We start from the raw sequence: 19532 nt of genomic DNA, 5'->3' as shown, positions 1-19532 counted from the left end.
CTCTCTGACTCTAGAATTCAGAGTCTGTATTCTTACAAAGCTGGAGGAAAGCCCACTGTGTCTGGTAATTCCTCCTTCACCGAGCGTTATTCCTACAGAGTTCAGGATTTCGTTCTTGAAAAAAACACCCCAGCGCCTTTATTCTGAAGTATGCGGGTGGTGGTGCGCTTTATGAAAGCACAGACCTAAATGTGTGTAACTTTTTTTTTTCCTTGGCAGATCTTTTCTCTCTTTGATTTGCTTCGATACTGTGTCAGCGTGTGCAATCAGATTGCTGCCCATCTGCACATCCACGTGTTCCGAATCAAGTCGTCCTCCACGCATTCTAATCACCATTAGTAAACGGGGAGTCGTCATAAGGAGAAATAAGAGAGATCTGATTTTCTACATGAACAGATGTGAAGATATGTAGGAGACTAAGGCAAAAAGCAGATAAGAACAAAGTAATTTATAATAATCAGTGTTGTATAACTTTTATTCTTTGTTATCAGTAACACTCCTTAATTAGTCTCCTGCCTGAGAGTGAATTCCAAGTACACCCTAGTCAACTCTACATGTAGTCACCTCTGTTGGTTCAAAGCCTGGGACAGCATGCAGGGAGTAATGCTCTGTCTTTGTAATTACCTTGATTACAAAATAATCTATATATGGTGAATGGATTCCCCACCAACTGAAGTTTCTAATGTAGTATAATTACAGCTGCAATACGACTCGCTTTTAATTTTAATATTTCATCATCTCTTAGTGAAATACTTGTTTAGTGTCCACTTGAAATTTATTTACTAAAGACCCAAGCTGGTAAAAACAGAGGTATCGCACTAGCTTGTGTAGCTGAAGCGGCTGTCAAGGTTTGAGTCCAGACTGGTGTGGTTCTTTTGCTTATGCATTGCTGATGAAGTGGTTTCTTGCTAAAGAATGTGTTGAACAGGGTTCTGCAAGCGGAAGGGATGACCGGCATGCAAAATAGTGTGGTATCTTTGTCAATTAATTTTATTTTTTTAAATAAACATTATCTAAAAAGACAACTTATTTCTCAATTTTCTTTAGTGGAAAGACTATAAAAAGAAAATTTTACTGTTTACTTTTTTATGTATACAACTTAAGCAAAATTTCCTTTCTGCTCTTAATAAATGAGAATTGTGAGAGCAACAGTTGTCTTCAGATGTGTGTGGTGCTCTGCCCTACTCAGGAAGCACAGTCCTGCTTGCTTTTTAGAAAGCAGTTTTCTAATGCCTTTATGTCTATAGTGCTGTCATTCCAGGATCTCCAAGAGCTTTCTCTGCTACATCGTGCAGTAAGCTTGGGGTGGGGCTTTTTCCGTTGGTGGTGTTTTGATACCATTTTAAATGGGGTGAAGCTGCATCAGGGAGGCGAAGTGAGATTTAATGGAGGGTTTGATCTCGTGGTAGTGAAGTGCTGCAATCCCCTGGCATTGAGGGGAACTTCAGACCCCGAACGAAGTGCCTGGGCTTGCTGTACGGAGCGAAGGGAGTGTCTCCAGAGCAGGGTCTGCCGTGGTTGTGGGGGAGCTGCTTGGGACAGTTGGTGGGGAGTGCTGGGAACCTGGTGGCTGAAATCCTAGCGCTCTGACCTTGAAGCATCTCACTCAAGATGGTAAGAAAAGGCCTCTGTCTATTGGGAATGCAGAGCGACAGCAGTACCTCGAGACCATTGCATGTGTCCCTTCTTTGAGGGAATTAAGCACAGATCACTTTAAAAAAATAAAATAAAAAACCTCAACAACAATAAAGAAAAACCTCAGTTGGCCCCGCGAAGCGGTGACCTGCATTTCCTGTGGTACCCTAGCGATTAGAAAACATACTCAGGAAGTAGGAGAGAAAATTCAGTTCCCTCAGTGACTGGAGAGCTTTGAAGCCCCTTCTTCCACCTCCCTGGGGCACCACCCTGTGTCAGGCCATCACGGACAGAGAGCTTGGTTCTCCCAAGTTGTGTCCTTGCAGAGACACAGGACTGCTGGGGCTTGAGAGAGGACGCAGGAGTAGCGTGGCTCCAGTTAAAGTGTTTGCGTGGAAAGAACTGGGGCTGGCCCTAGTTTGAGATGTTGCAGGAACTGAGATGCTGACTTGTGCAGCCAAGCCTTCAGTGTGTGGACGGGCTCTGTCTTGTGTCTTTTCTAGTTGGAAGAGTTTTGTTTCCTTCTTTTGGGGTGACACCATTTCAACAAGTGAGGTGGAGGCCATGCCTCGGGGCTGGGGTGCTGGGGAAAGGAGGAACATCTTCGGGACAAGGAGAAATTTATGGAGGCTTCCCCACGTCGCCCTTGAACTTCCAGGCATTTGCCTGCTTGTGAGCAGCTGGTTTCTGGCAAGCACAGCCGGGGGCTCTTTGGGGGCCTGGCACTGTGGGTTTGTGTCAGGGGCTCCCAAAGGGTCGCTGCAAGGCTGAAGCCTGAGGAAGAGTTTGGGTCCTGCATCCTGGCCACCCACCTGGGGCACGGCTCCTCAGTACCCTGGAAACGTCGTGGTCCAAGGGCCGCAGTACTGGGAGCATCTCCCGTGTGTAAGGTGGCAGCTGTCTCTTTAGTCACGCGGTGTTAGATACAACTGGAGTTCAGACAGCTAGATGGCTTGGTTTGAACTGCATTCAGGTGGGTGAAGGTTTGGTCTAGGCAGTCCAGCCTCCGCTCTTGCCCTTCAAGTGGTGAGCAAGACAGTCTGGAAGGATTTTAAGGTGCTGAGGGCTTGTCTCCCCTTTCACAAACCGTGTGTTTCTTTCCATCAGCATGAAGTGGGTGCAAAAATCCATTGCTTGGAAAGTCCCTCCCTGGAGCGTGAGTGGTTTTCTGGTGACGCAGACAAGGACAATCGTGCTTTCAGTCGTCAGGATTTGAAGATCAAGCTGCTGCAAATAATTTGTCACTGATGCTTGAGACTGCTGAAGAACTGAAGTCTTCAGAGGGTTGCCTAGGACCAAACTTTTGTTTACAAAGCACGTCTCAGCTGAAGCCTGTTGATGTTCAGGAAATGCAGTAGGACACCTTTTCATCAGTGTTGCGCTACCTGGAAGTTTGAATGCCCTCCGCGTTCAGCCAGCCGGGAAAGAATTCCCACTTCTGTCCCAAGAAAGTTTCAGTGTTCCCAGGGAATAGCTAGAGCTGGTAATCCACGCCATATAAAGCATTGCTCTGGATATAGGTGTTGTGTAAATGCCTGTAATAAATAATGGGATAAATGAACCTTACCCCTGGCACTGGTGCACTACGGTACCGTCTTGTTTGTGGCCATAGGTTACATAGGTGTGCTTGTGGAGCTAAGGCTGCTCCAGGAGTTGAGAAGGGGAACAGAGTCTTTGTGGGCTCAGCCTGATCTTGTGACACGCTTTTTCACTTTCTGTTGCATTCAGAAGACACTCAGAAGGAAGAGCTTTTGCAACAGCAGCCTGGGGAGCTTCCTGGGACACCTGTGTCTTGGTGTGCTGCCTTCAAAACAAATACAGCCGCTGTGCTCTTCAGCAAGCTTTCCTGCAAGGGCAAGCTGAAAATTTCCACTTGGTGTTGGAGTGTTGCCTCTTGTAAGAACTGGTAAAGGAGTTCCCTTGCTTTGACAAGGAATTTAACACAGGAAAAAGACAGGTCAGGATACCTCAGGGCCTGTTTCTGCTTCAGCTGTGTGTCAGTTTTGTTTCACAGTAGTATTTTTCTCTTCCTTCCCTGCTACCCGGCATGGACCAGGGACATCCAGTGCTGCTGTGCCCCCTCTTTGAGTCTGCAATGGAGTTGCAGAGAAGTTCAATCACTTCCAGAGAGCAGGAGGTGAAGACTGCGGCGGTTTTCAGAGGCTGTAGCCAGGTGGGGAGTGATCTGAGGCGGAAGCTGTGTCTGTTGCTGTTCTGGAGCAATCTGAAAGCACTTAGCAATGATGGCTGCACCGACTCCGGTAGGGAGTGCCATTTGCTGGCACCCAGGCCAGCTGGCAGAGGGTGGCACATGCCATAACACGCAACTGATCTTCTGAGCAGGGCAGATGCGTGGCAGGAATTGAACCACAAATCAGAGGAGCAATTCCTGAGCTGACTCCCAAGCCATGCCTGGGAGCTGTTTGTACGGGTGCGAGGTGGCTCATGCTATGCTGGGAACTATGCTAACAATTTAGCAGAATAAATGAGCACTTTCCAGTCCAGGGAAACATTTCTTGGCACTGTTGTATTTACTGTTGTAGTCTTAGCTCAAGTGTTAGACAAAGCTGGAGCAGGAAGCAGGATTTAAAAACACACTGCGAGTTTTGCTGATGCACTGCGGCGTGACCCAAGTCCAGCTGGATGCGTCCGTGCTCCCAGCAAAGCCCAGCTGAGTTTACCCCAGGGTCTCCAGCAGCAAACCCGGTGCCCCCACCTACAAGCAACTGGTCTGAGAGAGGCTGGCTGAGTTCAGAGAGAGAAATAGGGTATTTTATTCAGCATCTGCCGTTTCAGCATGGTGTCTTCTTTCTTCACCGGTCTGGATTGATCGTAGGGATGTGTGTCCTGTCCACCCTCCAGGGATTAAAGGGAGGGCGTTAGAGCTCTTGCCAGCTTGCACCAGTCAGGTGAGTAAGTAAGCATGGTAATACCAAGCTGCTTTTCAATGTTCAGGCCAACCCAACTCAAGAAACCCTTAAAACTTGCTGATCAGGAATGACATCAGGTTTAGGAAACAAGGACAGAGCTCTCAGGAAGAGCAACAGCATGCTGAAAAGGAGAAGATGTAAGAGGAGTGGGGGGGGAGGAGATCTGGGGGTCCTGGGGCAGATTATGCCCCTGGGCTTGTTTTCTTTCTTTCCACCACTTAGAGCTCTGAAGCTGCTGCTGGGTGGTGGGGAGAGAAGTCAGTGCCAGCAAAGTGCCCGGTGGCTCCCGGTCCTCTCCACCCGTTCCTGCTGTCCTGTGGCCAGCTGAGAAGCTGACCTTGGAGCTGAGGTGCTTCCCAAAGGATGCTTTTCTGGGCTGGTCACTGGGAACAGATCTAGGTCTCTTTTTGCATAACAAAACTAAAAGGAAAAGTGCTTTAAGTAGCTTAAGATAGTGTTTCAACCTGTTCTTTGTTCAGCAGTTACAAGCAAGGCAGCACCAGTTCTTCTAACTCGCTGCAGTTAACCCTTGCTGACATCTGTAGCACTGGCTACACCTGAAAGACATTCCTTTTTTTTTAAATTAAGGATCATTTTTGCGTATCTGTTTTCTTTTTAGCAGCTAATGACCTTCCATTGCATTTTTCCTCTGGCAGGAATTAAGCAACCACGCAATCCAATCTCGTGTGTGATTTCTAATTCTTTTCTGAAGAGGTGCTGCCAAAGCAAGGGCTGCTTCCCGTGTGTCTCAGGGAGCCGGTGTCGCGCTTCCCGGCCAAAAAAAAGGCTGGCATCTTCCCAGAGGTAATGAGCAAGCAGGGGAAGGAGGAGACAACTGGTCTTTTCAAAAGGGACAATTCTTGACAGGTGCCCTTGATTTTACACGCACAGACACACACACACCATTTTCTGCTGGCAGAGGAGTTTTTAAATGAAAAAAACCACAACAAAAGACCACTAACCTTTAATTTCCTGCAGTTCAACCTGTAATGCTCTCTCTACCTGTGACGGGCAGAGAAGAGATCCGCAGTGCCAAAAATCCCTTTTTTTCCTAACAAACAATTCTTGTTCCCGCCCTCCAAACACCCCTGGGGGCTGAACAAAAATCAACACTTCTCTTTCAGCGGGGTTAGGGAGTTCCATGGTGCTCGGTTTGTACCCTCTGCCCAGCTGTGTTTCTGTCCCTTACATTTGTGCGTGACTGCAGAATTAGTTACTTCTAAAATAAATGCCCTTTACATCTGTCTTGTTTTCGTTAGGTGTTCAACAGCGCTGAAAGCGAAAGCTGTCTGGCACTCAGCCTGCCTATTTTTTAGTGTTTATGGAAAATCTCTCATCGTGGTATTCAACACCACCGCGGAAGTTGTATTAAACTTTATTTTTGGTAACATCTGCACGTGTGCCCGTGTCTAGTGGGGATGGAGCGAGGTGGCAGCTTGGCTGTGACACCCCAGAGAGGAGGACGAAGCTCTGCCTTCGACCCCAGTCCTGGCTGGGAGAAGTCCCTGGCCCTGGTTTGTCTGGGAAGGCACCAGGCAGCTCGGCAGCCAGCCCTGGCTCTCTCTGCTGCCGTATTTATTCCCAGGACGAGCACATTAGGAAAGGGGGAGAACCATGATTTAGCTTTAGGCCTGCTGCAGGCATCACATTTCAGAGACGGCGCCTCAATGAACTGCAAGTTTTAGAAGAAGTTGGCATCAGAACCAGAAACAAGGAGGATTTCGACACGTTTTACTACTGGGTTTAACAAATACTTCCTCCCTACCCAGAGCTGGTGATCAGCCCTTTCCCTCTGCTACCAAACGCAGCCCTGTGGCCTTCACAGTTTGCTTACAGCACAAATAAATAACCTGTTGGAAAAGAGTACTTTTGTCTCTTTAAAGAGCTAAACTGGGCTCTGAGTGGTACCAGTGAAGCAGGCAGCCGCTGAAGAGGAAACCACTAAAATCCACCGCGACTGTTCCTGCCAGTATTTAACAACGAGCAGATCTTGATAGAAAATAAAGTGAAACAGTAGTTAATAATAGAAACTTACTCAGTAGGATGTTACTTAGTTGTAAAACCTAGGTTTGTTCTAATTAGAAATGGCACTATTTCCTACTCATCCTTTTTTTTTGTTGGTTTTTTTTTTTCTCTAACAATTAATCTACAACCGTTGCTGTTCTGCCACCAGCTCCCTGACCTCCCTCCCTCGCTGCGTCAGGTCCCGGTGGGGCCAAAGCCCCTGCACAGGGCCGGGCACGGCGAGGTGCAGTTTGTCCCTGCTGCTAGCAAGATCGGAAAAAGAAATCACAGCCTGCTTGCCAGCTCTGTGCAAAAGAGTTTTCCAGTGCAGCGATGCCCTGAGGAAAAAAGAAAGGGTAGGAACCGGTGTTCGGCGCTGCCCACGCGTCCCAGGAGTAGGTCGGAACCGGCGGACGGATCCAGCGGAACCCAGCGTGCTCTGCCCTGGGACGGGGCACGCGTCGAGTCTGCGCAGCGCGGTGCTGCTGGGGGGACCTGCTCGCTCCCAGCCCCGCTCCCGCGGTCCCGGGCTGGAGCTCAGGAGTCCCTTCGGTGCTTCTTCTGTTCCTGGTACTCTGTTATTTTCTGCTGGAAATAGGCTGCGGAGGAGAAAAGGGCGTTAGTGAGGCGTGAGCGTTCGGGCTGGGGGGGATACGGGGCTGCACAGCCCCAGCCTGGGGAGTGCATCTGCGCCCCGGGAGCCAAACCGGGCTGGGGCACCCAAATCTGCACCCAGGTGAGACCCAGGTGAAATCAGGGTGGTTGGGATTCCTCCCTCAGCTGCCCAGAAGGGGCTTTATCATGCTGGGTTAGCCCAAGTTTTTAATCCACGCGTTGCCCTCCAGTTTTTGTGTTTCCAGCCAGCAATGAAGAGAGGAAGTACGAGACCCTGGCAATGCAAGCAGCCGAAAAGGTGACGCAGACTGGGAATACAACCCGAAAGCTGGGACTGTGCCCCCCCTCTCTCCCAACCCCAGGTAGACACAGGTCCATGCCTGCCCAAAAGGGCAGAGAAAGCAGTGTCTGAGGCAGGGCCGGGCCCGAGCCCCCGGGCAGGCTGGCGAAGGACCCACCACTGGCACCCTCTGCCGCTCGCTGCCACCAGGCACCATCCCAGGGGACATCGGCTCTGCTCCAACGCGGCCGTCGCTGACAGAGCACAACGACTGCACCCTCTTGCACTCTCTGAGTGCAGCGAGACCTTGGGGGTGGCAAGTCCTGGGCCAGGATGTCCCTGCCCACCAGTAGATATTTTGGGTGGCTCCTCCAACCTCCACCGCGCCTGTTTGTCCTCGCTCTGGGCTGGAGGAAGCTCGGTTCTGCCCAGTGCCCTGTAAATCCTCTGGAAGGGGAAAGGGGGGACAGGTCCATGCCAGAGCCAGTGGCGGAGATGAGTCCGGGCTCGCGGGCAGCGCAGCCAGGAGCCAGCTCCCAGCTGCTGCCTGCGTCCAAGCCAAATATTTGCGCTGCTGCTGGCATGTTTGCCTAAACACTGAGCTCTCGGTACGCCTGCCCCGTCCCCAGTCAAGCAACAAGATCTCAAATGAGCCCAGGGATTTTTTTTAATTGTTTGACAGGGAAAGAGAAACGCAGCTGTTGAGAGCAAACGGGTGCTGCTCGCTGCCCTGAGCATCCTCAGCCTCCAGCTGCATCCCTGCCCGGGCACGGGGCATCTCTTTCCCTGAACCAAACAGCCCAGGGCTTTGCAGAGCTCGCCCGACCGGAGAGGGAAGGAGAAATGGGGCCGTTTACCTTCCTGTGGGATCCTGCTCTTCTCCGCTTCCTCAATAAAGAGGGAAAACATGTTCGTCCTCACAAACTTCTTCACAAACTTGCGGTTGGTCTTGGAGGCGATGGCTTTGCAGAAGGCTCGCTCCTGGAAGGTGCCCGAGCCGTTTTTGCTCCACTTGATGTGCGAGGCGTAGTGGCCAACCGTTCGGACGAAGAATTGGACGAAGGCTTCGGAGACGAGCGCGTTCACCTGCTCGGGCGCTGGAAGAGGACACGGAGCATGAGAAGCTTAAAACCTCCCTCTGCCAGTAAATGAAGCTCTAATTTTGCTGAGGGAGCGCTGGCTGTGTTTGCCTTCCAGGGTGGTGGCACCTTTGCAGGCCAAATATTGGCAAAACCTGATTTTTTGCAGCAGAATTAATAGTTCCTGCTCTGATGTTTCGCAGGACAGGGGAAAGGCCAAGGGATTGCTCTTTGGTGGCTGAATTTTATTGCAAATTGGGGCAGAAACATCCCAGGCCGGGTCTCTTTAGAAAAAAACATTTCGCTGAGGACTCTGGCCATCTGCGGAAGGCAGCTTGCGTCCGTTTTACCGTGCATAAAGAGACGCCCTTACTGTGCACGTTGTTGTTGTTGTTGTGCCTGTTCAGAGACGTCAGCATCTCGTTCTGCAGCTTGACAGGCAAGATCTCCTCCTCGTCGCCGACCTGGAAGGCAACGGGGCAGTGAAGCAGCCTGCACCGGTGGGAACCCGGCTCCGATGGCCGCGGGCAGCGGGCAGCGCAGCCCGTCAGCGGGGCGTGCTGCAGAGCTCGTTAATTAATTATCATGGCAGGGTGCTGCAGTGATGCTGGGAGTGGGATGCCCAACACACAGACCCTGCTGCTCTGGCTCACGGCAGGAGAGCTGCAGCAGACGGAGACATCCCTTCGTGGGATGTTCCCCCCTGGATGGGTGACACCGAGATGTCTCTGCCCCCCAGAATGTGAAAGCTGCCAGGTAGCTGGGACCAAGGCGGGGAAGGGGCCCTTCTTGGGGCGAGCCCACTGCCAGCCCCATGCCCTGTGTCGGGGGACCTACCGACCGGAGGATCTTCCCTTTGCAGAGGTCAACCATCAGAGCCTGAAAGAGAGCAGAGAGCAACGAGGTTTAGCCCTACCAAGGCAGCCAAGCTTCTTCCCACCCGTTTTGGGATCAGACCGCTGCGTCCGCAGCCCATGAGGGAAGCAGGAGAAGGATCGGTCCCTCTGTGCTGCAGGGACCTGGGCAGGGGGGCCAGGGCATCTCCCCAGGGACCATATTTGCTGCAGGCTTGGTGGCTTGTCCCCACGCAGCTTTTCTCCGCTTCGGCAGGGCTGGGATGATGCCAGCAGCCAGCCTGGCCAACAGCAGCTCCCTGACCCCCAGGGTCAGGGCTGCGGCTCCGGGGGTGGCTGGCAGCACGCAGGGGCATGTGGAGGTGTTGCCCCAGGTGCCAACAGGAGGGGACACGCAAGAAGCCCCGATCTCCAGCCTCCTCAGATGGGAAAAGGGCACAACCAGAGCCTCCAGCCCCAGGGCCAACCCAAAACCAGGGTCGTGGATCAACCGATGGCTCCATCCAGCTGCTCTCCCCGGCCCGGATGAAATACCTCCTCCATCGGCTGGTCCAGGACCTGCTCCAGGTGCCGCATCTGGATGCCGACCATGAAGGGCGTGGGGCAGCAGACGGTGTCGATCAGGCACTCGGGGACCACGGGGATGTAGGTGTGAGCCCAGGTGAAGGGGTAGAGGAGAGCAGCCACTGCGTGGATGCACTGCGAAAGGACGCTGCGGGACAAGGAGCCATCGTGGTGGCATTGCGTGATGAAAGGGAGCTTCACTGCTCAGAGGGAACATCCCACTCCGAGCTCAGCTTTAAGGGTTTTTGTTTTTTCTTTTATTTTAAAATAAACAGATCAGGACTCACCTCAGCTCCTCTGCCAGGAGAATGAGCCGTCGCTCCAACACGGCGGAGGCGAAGATGTGCAGGATGAGGTGGGGGCTGAGCCGCTGGAGCAGAGCCTGAAACTCCACGTGCTCCAGGTGGGCGTCCACGGGCCGCGTGAGCTCGATCAGCTGCCAAGGGAGACCCACCAAACCCCGAGTGAGGAGGTGGAGCGGTCCCCCCATGCCGTCCTCCCCGAGAAGGTGATTTGGGAGCAATTAACAACCCAGAGTTTGCAGCGTCTGCATCGTGTCCCTCTGCAAGGGACAAACCTCATCTAGTCCTGCCTGGAGATGTGGGCTGTGCAGCACTGAGGATGCAGGAGAAGCCAGCGGCGATGTGCGCTGTGGGGTTTAGTTATTGGGGCACTGGATTTTTAACCAAAATGCCTCGTTTCTCCAGCGCTCCCAAGTCCCTGGTAGGCGATGGGCAGGGACGTGTCCCCATCTCAGTATCTGACAGCTCGTCTGTGAGCAGCAGCTTCCAGGAAAGGGAGGAGGGATGAGGGCATGACTTTTGCTAGAAAAACCACAAAAGCTTCCTCAAAAGCCTCTCCAGGAGGGCCAGTTTGCCGCGTCCTAGCTAGGATGGCCCCAAAGTGAATTATCTGACGGATATTTGCAGGTGGGCTGTCTATTCCGCTGGCTTTGCCCCCAAACAAGAGTCTCCCAAACCTGGTCGATGCCTCTCCCCTGCTGTGGGCAGCCCCAAGACTGCATCCGCTGAAGGGTTAACAGGACCGTGGGCTCATGACACAGTCCTGACCCCTCTTCCCAGCTTTGCAGGGGGGGGAATCCCCCTCCTCCATGTACCAAGCCGCCTTTCCAGCCAAGCAGCATCTTCCCAGCCAGCAGCACAGGGCTTGGCTGCGCCCTTTCCAGCACAAATCCTGCACAATTCCCAGCTCATGCAGTACCCAGGATTTATTTTTCACCCCTTTCCCTGTTTTCTCACTGATCTCGACTTGCTCCAGCCCCTGCCCGGAGCCCCAAAGCGCAGCTCTTTCGAAGAACGTCCTCGCGCATCCTCCCTCCCCGGCACCCCCAGCCACGCTCCCCGCAGCCTGGTCGGCAGCCAGAGCGTTGAGCAACCTGCAGAGCCCTTGCACAAACCTTCCTGGATGAAGAAATCTCTCGCAGTTTGACAGCCAGATGCCAAATTGCACTAGAGAGGAGGGATCTTGCTCTCAGACCCACCCTGGCAGGACGCATCCCTGGGATGCTCAGCACCGAGATGATTTTGCCTGGTTCCAGGGCAGATCCTCCCTCTTTTTCCACCCCAGCTTTGCCACAAGAAAAAGCAAGAGAAAAGGCTGTGCCTGTGCGAGCCTGGGCCGTGCGTGGGCGAGACGAGCCCCGTGGGCACCGTGCCTGCGTCGGGTCTCCTGCCTGCTCCTGACGCTGACCCGGGGCGAGTGGCGAGGCTGAGGGCTGAGCACCCCGGGCCGAGGGGAAGCTGCAGCCCGTGACACCCCGCAACGGCCCCAGCACCACCGACCACCCCAGCAGCCCCCGGCGGGGCGAACCCCGGCTCAGGAGCGGGCGCAGCCAGCCCCGCTCCATGGCCCCCCGGCACGACGAGCCCTGCTCTGACGTAAGCGCCGTGCAAGCACCGACGTGTTAAGAAACGGCGTCCGGGGAGGTTTCGTGCTGGCAGCTCGAGGCTGGTGGAGCTGCAGAGATGCGCAGCATCATGTGCGGATGGGCTCCATCCTCTTCCTCGCTGCTTGCTGCTCTCCTCCTGGACCACGAGGGAGGTGGCAGCCATATTCCCAGGGCATGAGGCCCCCGGCAGCTAGACCCACCACCCACTGCTCCAGCGAGCACCCATGGGTGCTGCAGGTGTGGAGGATGCTCACGGAGATAGCCTGGGCTCCCCACATCAGAGCAGTCTAGGAGGTGCCGCTGAGCCCCCGAGGCCCCCACCAACCTCCGTGCCTGACTCAGGGATGAAGCTTTTAATGGTGACGGTTTTCCCTGGAGCTGGGAAGGGCGATTCCCGAAGGCCCTGCATGAAGGGGTAAATCACCGCCATGGAGATCTGGCGCCTCTTCTCCACCTCGTCCAGGATCTGGCGGAGAAGAAAGTGAGCTGTGAAAGCTGGGCAGGCAACGGAATGGGCCACCAACGTGCTAGACAGAGCCACCACATCCCTACCTTGGAGAAGAGCCCGAAGCAGCCCAGGCAGCTGATGATGCAGAAGACCTCAGGGAAGCGGACACCACGGCCGGATGGCTGGAGGAGGATGGGAGAAGGGGTTGGAGCATCTCCCAGCCCCACTGCACCAGCTCTGCGCTCTTCCCAGAGATCCCCCCCCGACCCCACTCGCTCCCCCCCAGAATACCCAGTCACTCACTGGGGGGTTTTCAGAGCTGGGGCTCAGGCCAAGGATGCAGCTGATGCTGTTAAAGCAGAAGGTGTATGGAGAAGGCAATTTGGATGCCAAAGCTGTTAACCATTTTGGTGCAAAGCCCTCTGGCATATTCCCAAACCTTCCTATCCCCCCAGACATGCATCCTCCGAGACCTCCTGCCCCCCCATCCCGGGGGCTAATCCTGCCTCCTACTGAAATGGGGACCAGCAGGATGAGTGCCCAGGCTGTTTTTCCCTTTCAAACTGGATTATCCTGGGTCCATCTGCTCTCGCTGCGCTTTCAGCCCTCCAGACATCCAGTTCAAACAGCCAGAGCTCCACCCTGGATGGAAAAGTGGGCAGGTTCACCAGGGAATGAAAGGGTGGTGAGATCCAGCAAGTCACCGAGCCGTGACACGTGGCCCCATGGCTTTATGTCCCTATTTAAGCAGGCTGCGCGTAAATCAGCAGCCAAGGAAGACCTTCATCACGCCTCGCAGCCGTCGAGCTGGCCAAATCCGTGAGCTGAGAAAGGCAGCCACTGCTCAGAAGGAATTTTTAGGGACAGGGCTGAGGGCACCCAGCTCCTTGGCACCCGGATGGGTGCACGCGCATCCCCATCCTGATCCCGAGTGGGATTTGCAGCCATCCCAACCACTGCGGCCAAGGGAAAGGAGCCAGGGAAGGTGCAGGAGATCGGCGGGGAGGCAGCGACCACCGGTACGGGGAACGGCACCTCCCAACCGTCGCATCTCCTGGTTGCATTTCAGTCCAGCCCTGGGCTGCAGCAAACGCTGCTTTCCTCCATCCAACCGATGCCCCAGCAGAAGAACGCTCCAAAAAAATCCCTCTGGGCACCCCCCTCGCTGCTCGTCATCATCTTTGTGAAGGCAAGTGGCCTGCTAAGGCACGTCCCCAAGAGCTGTACTTTGGGCATGGCAGAAGGCATCGTGTCCCACCACGGGTGGTGGGATGCTCACCAGCAGCCGCCTGCAGTAGCCGATCTTCCTGCTGCCATCCATGTTGGTCAGGACGAAAGAAAATGTTTCGCTGCAAGGAGAGAGAACGCGTGGGGAGGGGACGGCTCTTCCAGCCCGCAGCCCTCAGGGGTACGACAGCACGGGGTGGGAAACCACGGCCGAGACCCTGCAGCACGGCAGGTACCTGGTGAACTCGGTGACGGGGGCTGAGTTGTTGCCGTCGGGGAAGCAGAAGAGGGGGATGGCTTGCAAGAGACGTTCCTCCTCCTCCTTCTGGCCCTTCAGCAAGTTCTCGCGCTGGAAGGAAGCGATGCCAAGAGTCAGGGTGATGGAGGGTGCCCGCAGCCCCAGGGGATGGGGTGGGATGGGGTGCGTCTCAAAGCAACCCCCGGCTCAGACCAAAGCAGAGGGTGCCTGGACCTCCCTAAAATCCCATTTCTGACTGTTTTATCCCATGGACAGTGGAGCAAAGCAGAGGCACCCAGGGAGTTTCCTCCTGTGCCACCTCCCCAAGGTGTGATATCGCCGCTGTGGTCTCCCCTTTTGGGACAGGAGACCTAGGAGCACCCCAGGATTTTCCTCCTGGGGTTTGTGGCCCTGGGCTTGGACCACAGGGAGGGACAGACGATCCCAGCAACCCCAACCCACAGCAGACAAAGCCCTGGGGTTTGGGTCTGTGACTCCAGGGCATGGGGTATTTTTCTGTCCTGCTCCCCCGGCTCTCATGATGGGGAAGGACCGACACCCCCTTTTCCTCTAAATTCGTAAAACTCATCTTCCCAGAAACATGGGACTAAATACCTTTGGGAACTGGTAGGTTATCTTGGGTTCATAATGTCCGTCCGACATCTTCCTCAGCGACACCACCACCAGGTACTCGAAGAAAAACTGCCCAGCGGAATAGAAGACAGAGCTCCGCTCTCCCGGTTTCCCCTGCGGCACCCGCGAGGCGTTGTTTTCTGCAGCAGAGACCTCCTCTTTTCCTTCTGCAACCGAAAAAAACCCCAAAAACCAGAGCAGAGTGAAATGCAAGGCCAGGAGGTGTTCCAACGGCAGGAGAGGAGATGCAGAGCTACAGACCAAGCAGCCAAAGTGGCCGGAGGGAACCTGGTGCATAGGGTGTTTTGGTCCCCATCAGCTAACAGCTGGGGACATGTGAGCGCGGGACATAGAAAGGAAAGAGAAATAGCTTTTAGGAGTCTTTTGGAGAAAACCAAAGCGCTGCCAGACACCCCCATCCTTTGCCCCATCCCAGAGAGGGCAGAGGGACACCCAGAGCGAAGCCGGCATTGCACCAGTACAGGCTTGGGGCCGATCTGATGGAGAGCAGCTCTGTGGAGACGGACTGGGAGTGCTGGTGGGTGACAAGTTGACCATGAGCCAGCAGCGTGCCCTGGGTGCCAAGAAGGGCAATGGGATCCTGGGGTGCATCAAGAGGAGTGTGGCCAGCAGGTCGAGGGAGTTTCTCCTCCCCCTCTGCTCTGCCCTGGGGAGGCCCCATCTGCAGTGCTGTGTCCAGTGCTGGGCTCCCCAGTTCAAGAAAGATGAGGAGCTACTGGAGAGAGTCCAGCGGAGGGATGCGAGGATGAGGAGGGGACTGGAGCATCTCTCCTACGAGGAGAGGCTGAGGGAGCTGGGCTTGTTCTGCCTGGAGAAGAGAAGGCTGCAAGGGGACCTTAGAAATGCCTCTAAATATCTGCAGGGTGGCGGTCAGGAGGACGGGGCCAGACTCTTTCCAGTGGTGCCCAGCGACAGGACAAGGGGCAACGGGCACAAACTGAAGCAGAGGAAGCTCCAGCTGAACCCGAGGAAGAACTTCTTCCCTCTGAGGGTGCCAGAGCCCTGGCCCAGGCTGCCCAGGGAGGCTGTGGAGTCTCCTTCTCTGGAGATATTCCAGCCCCGCCTGGACGCGGTGCTGTGCAGCCTGCTCTGGGTGACCCTGCTTGGGCAGGGGGTTGGGCTGGGTGACCCACAGAGGTCCCTTCCAGCCCCTGCCATGCTGGGATTATGGGATTCTGTGTGGGATGGCAGAGAGCAGACGGCCTCTGCAGAAAGCGTCTGCGGGAAGGTGTGGGAATGCTTTTGTAGTTGATTTTATTCCCTTAGGGGAAAATAAAACCAGCAAACAAACAGCACAAATCTTGTTTGAGCACCTCCAAAGGCTTCAACAAGATGAATCCCAACCTCTCCCTGCCAGATGTCCTCAGTCCTGGGAACTGCTGATTGCAAATGAGATACTCGAGGGTTTTCCCTGAACCACATCTGCCAGAGCAAAGCAGCTCCCTGAGATTACACCCCACCTCTCGTTCGGCCGGTTGGGGAGGGCAGCTGGGGAGTGTCAGCTGCCATAACCCAAAAAAATAGAAGTAAGAGTGAAAAAAGCCCAAGCCGACATCTCCAAGGGCCCCGGGATGATCACAGCGGGGCAGCGAGATCCAAGGGCTGGGAAGCAGAGGAGTTAAAGGCCAGTGGGAGGCTGCAGCCAGGCCATGCCACAGCGCTTCCCTCTCCCAGCAGCCGCCTGCAACTCTAAATCCCCAGTTCCTGGCACCGAAACTGTCCCGGGCTTGGCCTTGGCTCTGACTACAGCAGAGAGCTGGAGCAGAAATGCTTGAGCAGTTCGTAGCAATAACAGGCAGGAAAATAAACGTGTGGCTGGATGAAATTTTTCCCTGCATCCTGGAGTTTGGCCCTGGGCTCTTTCGCTTGTGCCGCAGCTCGGCAGGGCAAGGCACGGCCACGGCCGGCTGCTCTCCTTGCCCCTGTGCATGACCTCCTCCTCCGAAAGCAGCGCTGGTGGACACCCCACCCCACGTATCTCCCCCCGGCTCTGTAGCTGCCTCCTTTAGTCTGGAAACACCTTTCCAGCCTTCACTCCAGGTCATTGGGAGCTGACGGGAGCAGAAAGCTCATCCGAGGAGGTGACACTCGTGATCCCATCACGGGATGTCCCTTCCCAGGGACCAGAAATGCCTTTCCCAGCTTGGGGCGGGGAGAGGTGTGAAGCCGCCCCCGCACACACCCTGAGGCTGCTCCACCTCTGCATGCAAAGTCCTTCCTCTTGGCAAGGTGAAATTCATCCCGAAGAGGTCCCTTCGCAGCAGGGGGAAGCCCAGGAGCATCTCAAGGATGAGACCTGGCTGCAGACATCTCTGGTTTGTCCTCGGTGGGGATCCACCCGCGTGACAGCCCAGTAAGCTGCTCCGGGCCAGGCAATAAAGGTCAACACGATGCGCTTTGCTTCTCCTGCTCCTCCTTAGGATGCTCCAGCAACGGCTTCAGCAGCCCAACCTCACCTACGGGGCTGGGGCAGGAGGTTGTTACTGGGGGGACCCCAGGGAACCAGGCTGTGCAGGGGGGAGGGCTGCTGGTGTCCCCCATCCTCGCTGAACGCCGGCGTTGGTTGTGTTCCCATCGCAGACTGCCAGGGTAAGGTGCAAGTCTGGTTAAATCCTGCCTACCCCATCCTGTCCTGCGTGTCAGCGAGCACGAGACGCGCTCTCCAGCAAGGGCTGGATTCGCGCCGTGCCCGTGGGGTCTCCGCTCCGGGGAGGTTGGTCGTGCCGGGCTGCGGGTCTGCCTCTCGCGGACGGACCCACGCGCCTGCCCAATGCGCAGCCCGGCGCGGCGTCACCCGGCAGCGCTCCTCTGCGCCAGGTCCGGTTGGCAAAGCCCGCGCTGGCAGAGCCGAAATCCCTCCGAGACCGGAGAGAGAGCGCCGAGGAGACGAGCGCCGGGGATGTACGGGCCCACGCACCATCGTGCGGCGCTGGATCGGTTTAATGCGGCATCAGGGGTCCCAGCACTCCCCCAAACCGGCAAGATTCGCAGTCCCTCATGTGTCTCGGGGACACCAGCCACTGTCACAAGAGCTTTGGCCAATGACTCTCCCGCAGCCCAAATGGGGAAGACTCGGGGGCCACCCCGCAGCCCCCCAGCAGCGGGAGCATCCCCTGCGCGGAGGGGAACGAGCCCCGCAGCCCGGGGGGCTCACACAGCTCCCGGATGGGGAGCGGCTGCCGGCGCTGTGGATTTTCACCCTTCCCTCCGCCGGGCACGGAGAGGGCAAAGGCTGCGTCCGTGCGCCCTGGCCCATGCGGAAACGACGCCGGGGCTGCTGGCATTGAAAGAAAAAGACATTTTGCTGCGCACCCAGCTTCCCCGACCAGAGCAGGGTTTAATCATCAGCCGAGCGCCGCGCTCAGACCCACGCCGCGATGCGGCACAACCTGTTTCTTTCCTTCCGGAAAACTCCCAGGCTGCCGCGTGCCAAAATCTCCCGGCCCGGCACGACGGTTGGCGGGCGAGCTCTGCTCCCCGCGCCGCGCAGCCGCCCACCTGCCCCGGCAGAGGGGAAACGGCTTCCGCTTTCTCGAACCTTTTCTGCCGAGCTCGGAAAAACATCTGCCGCACCCAGAGCAAGAGCCAGCCAGCGCAAAACGGACCTGGGGGGCGGTGGGGGGGTGGCAGTGAACCCCCCAAATCCATAGGTTGCCCCAACCTGCTCTGCTGTGGCTTGGGATACGGCAGGCCAGCGGACCCCGACGATCCATCCCGCATCCTGAAGGAGCGATGTCCGCATCGTCATCCGATGGCTCCACTGCGCTGTCCTGCTTTGGGGTACCCTGCCCCGTGGGTGCCCCGGGGGTGCCCACCATGCCCCGCTCCAGGTGTCCCGGGGGGGTGCAGCTCCCGGGGTGGGCTGAACCCCCGGGGCTGGGGTGCAGCTCCTGGGAGATGGGGTGCACTGCCGGGGGCCGGGGGTCGGCCCGTGGGGACGGAGCAAGCCCCGGGAGACGGGGAGAACCCCGGGGGCGGGCGGCCAGAGCCGGGCTCCGCGGGGCTGGAGGGGACCGAGCCGGTGCCGGTGCCCGGTGCCCGTCCCGTCGGTCCCAGCCGGTGTCACCGCCCGGCGCTGCCCGCCCAAAGTCCCCGCTCCGCCGGCAGCCGGCGGCTCCCGCGGCCCCGGGGCTGGCACCGGCACCGGTACCGACACCGACACCGACACCGGTACCGGCACCTCCCGGAGCCCGGCGCGGGGCTGCGCTCCCCGCCGTCCCCTCCCGGCCCTCACCTCTGCGGCCGGAGCGCCGAAGGCTCCGTCGGAAGAAGTTGCCGATGGAAGCCATGGTGGCCCCGGTGGCCCCGGCGGGGAGAGGCCCCGGTGCCAGCCCGGTGCGGGCCTGGTGCGGCGTGTCCCGGCCCGGTGCGGAGCGCTCGGCTTCCGCCCGCCGAGCTTTCGCTTTCCCGGGGGAGGAGGGACGGGACGGGGCGGAGAGGAGAGGAGAGGAGAGGAGGAGCGGGGAGCAGGGGGGGGGTTCCGGCCGCACCTGGGACCGGGGAGCCCGTCCCGGGAGCGGGGGGACCTGGGCACGGCGGGGGGCGGGCACGGGGAGCCGGGAGAACCGGGCGTGGGGGTCCCGGGAGGATCGGGAAGGGGGGAGCCGGGAGCACCTGGTTGTAGGGGAGCCGGGAGCACTGGGCACCGGGATACTGGGAGCACCGGGCACCAGGAGCACCGGGCACCGGGATACTGGGAGCACCTGGCACTGGGAAACTGGGAACCCTGGGCTCCGAGAGCGCCCGGGCACGGCGGTCCCGGGGGCACCTGGAGTGGGGGAGCCGGGAGCACCCCGGGTACGAGGATGCCAGGAGGAGCTGGGCATGGGGGAGCCGGGAGCAGTGGGCATGGGGGTACTGGGACCACCGGGCACAGGGGTCCCGGGAGCACCGGGCATGGGGGTCCTGGGCGGGAGCTGGATACAGGGGTCCCGGGAGCACCGGGCAAGCTGAGCACCCCCGCACACACGGCCAGGCATCCTGGTGGGGAGCCTGGGTAGGGGCACGGGGCACAACTGGGCGCAGGGTAGGAAAAGGGGCAGGGACCCCGGCGACAAGGGGTGGCTTTGTCCTACCCCACCGGGGACAAAGCGCC

General features: G+C 57.1%; 2 protein-coding genes across 5 annotated transcripts in view; one reads left to right on the top strand and one right to left on the bottom strand.

Moving 5' to 3' along the window:
- Window positions 1-1025, top strand: part of CEPT1 (choline/ethanolamine phosphotransferase 1) — a 34076-nt gene extending 33051 nt beyond the window's left edge. For all 4 annotated transcript variants that reach the window (XM_075442748.1, XM_075442751.1, XM_075442752.1 and 1 more), the window contains exon 9: window positions 220-1025. In XM_075442748.1, the coding sequence (XP_075298863.1) occupies window positions 220-339 (120 nt within the window). In that variant the 3' untranslated portion in view covers window positions 340-1025. The remainder of the gene's footprint in view (window positions 1-219) is intronic.
- A 4899-nt stretch (window positions 1026-5924) lies between these two features.
- DENND2D (DENN domain containing 2D) lies at window positions 5925-18836 on the bottom strand. Its single transcript, XM_075442767.1, has 12 exons — window positions 18672-18836; window positions 14399-14583; window positions 13782-13894; window positions 13598-13667; window positions 12423-12500; window positions 12196-12336; window positions 10249-10397; window positions 9932-10109; window positions 9381-9422; window positions 8917-9007; window positions 8322-8561; window positions 5925-7168 (listed from the first exon to the last, which is right to left on the bottom strand). The coding sequence occupies exons 1-12, from the start codon at window positions 18724-18726 to the stop codon at window positions 7107-7109; spliced, it is 1404 nt and encodes a 467-aa protein (XP_075298882.1). The 5' UTR covers window positions 18727-18836; the 3' UTR covers window positions 5925-7106.
- Between the last annotated feature and the right edge of the window lie 696 nt (window positions 18837-19532).

The sequence above is a fragment of the Opisthocomus hoazin genome, chromosome 25 (assembly GCF_030867145.1).
Source record: "Opisthocomus hoazin isolate bOpiHoa1 chromosome 25, bOpiHoa1.hap1, whole genome shotgun sequence".
In the NCBI taxonomy this organism is placed as follows: Eukaryota; Metazoa; Chordata; class Aves; order Opisthocomiformes; family Opisthocomidae; genus Opisthocomus; species Opisthocomus hoazin.
The sequence above is the reverse complement of the archived record's forward strand: the minus strand, read 5'-3'. Positions and strand labels throughout refer to the sequence as shown.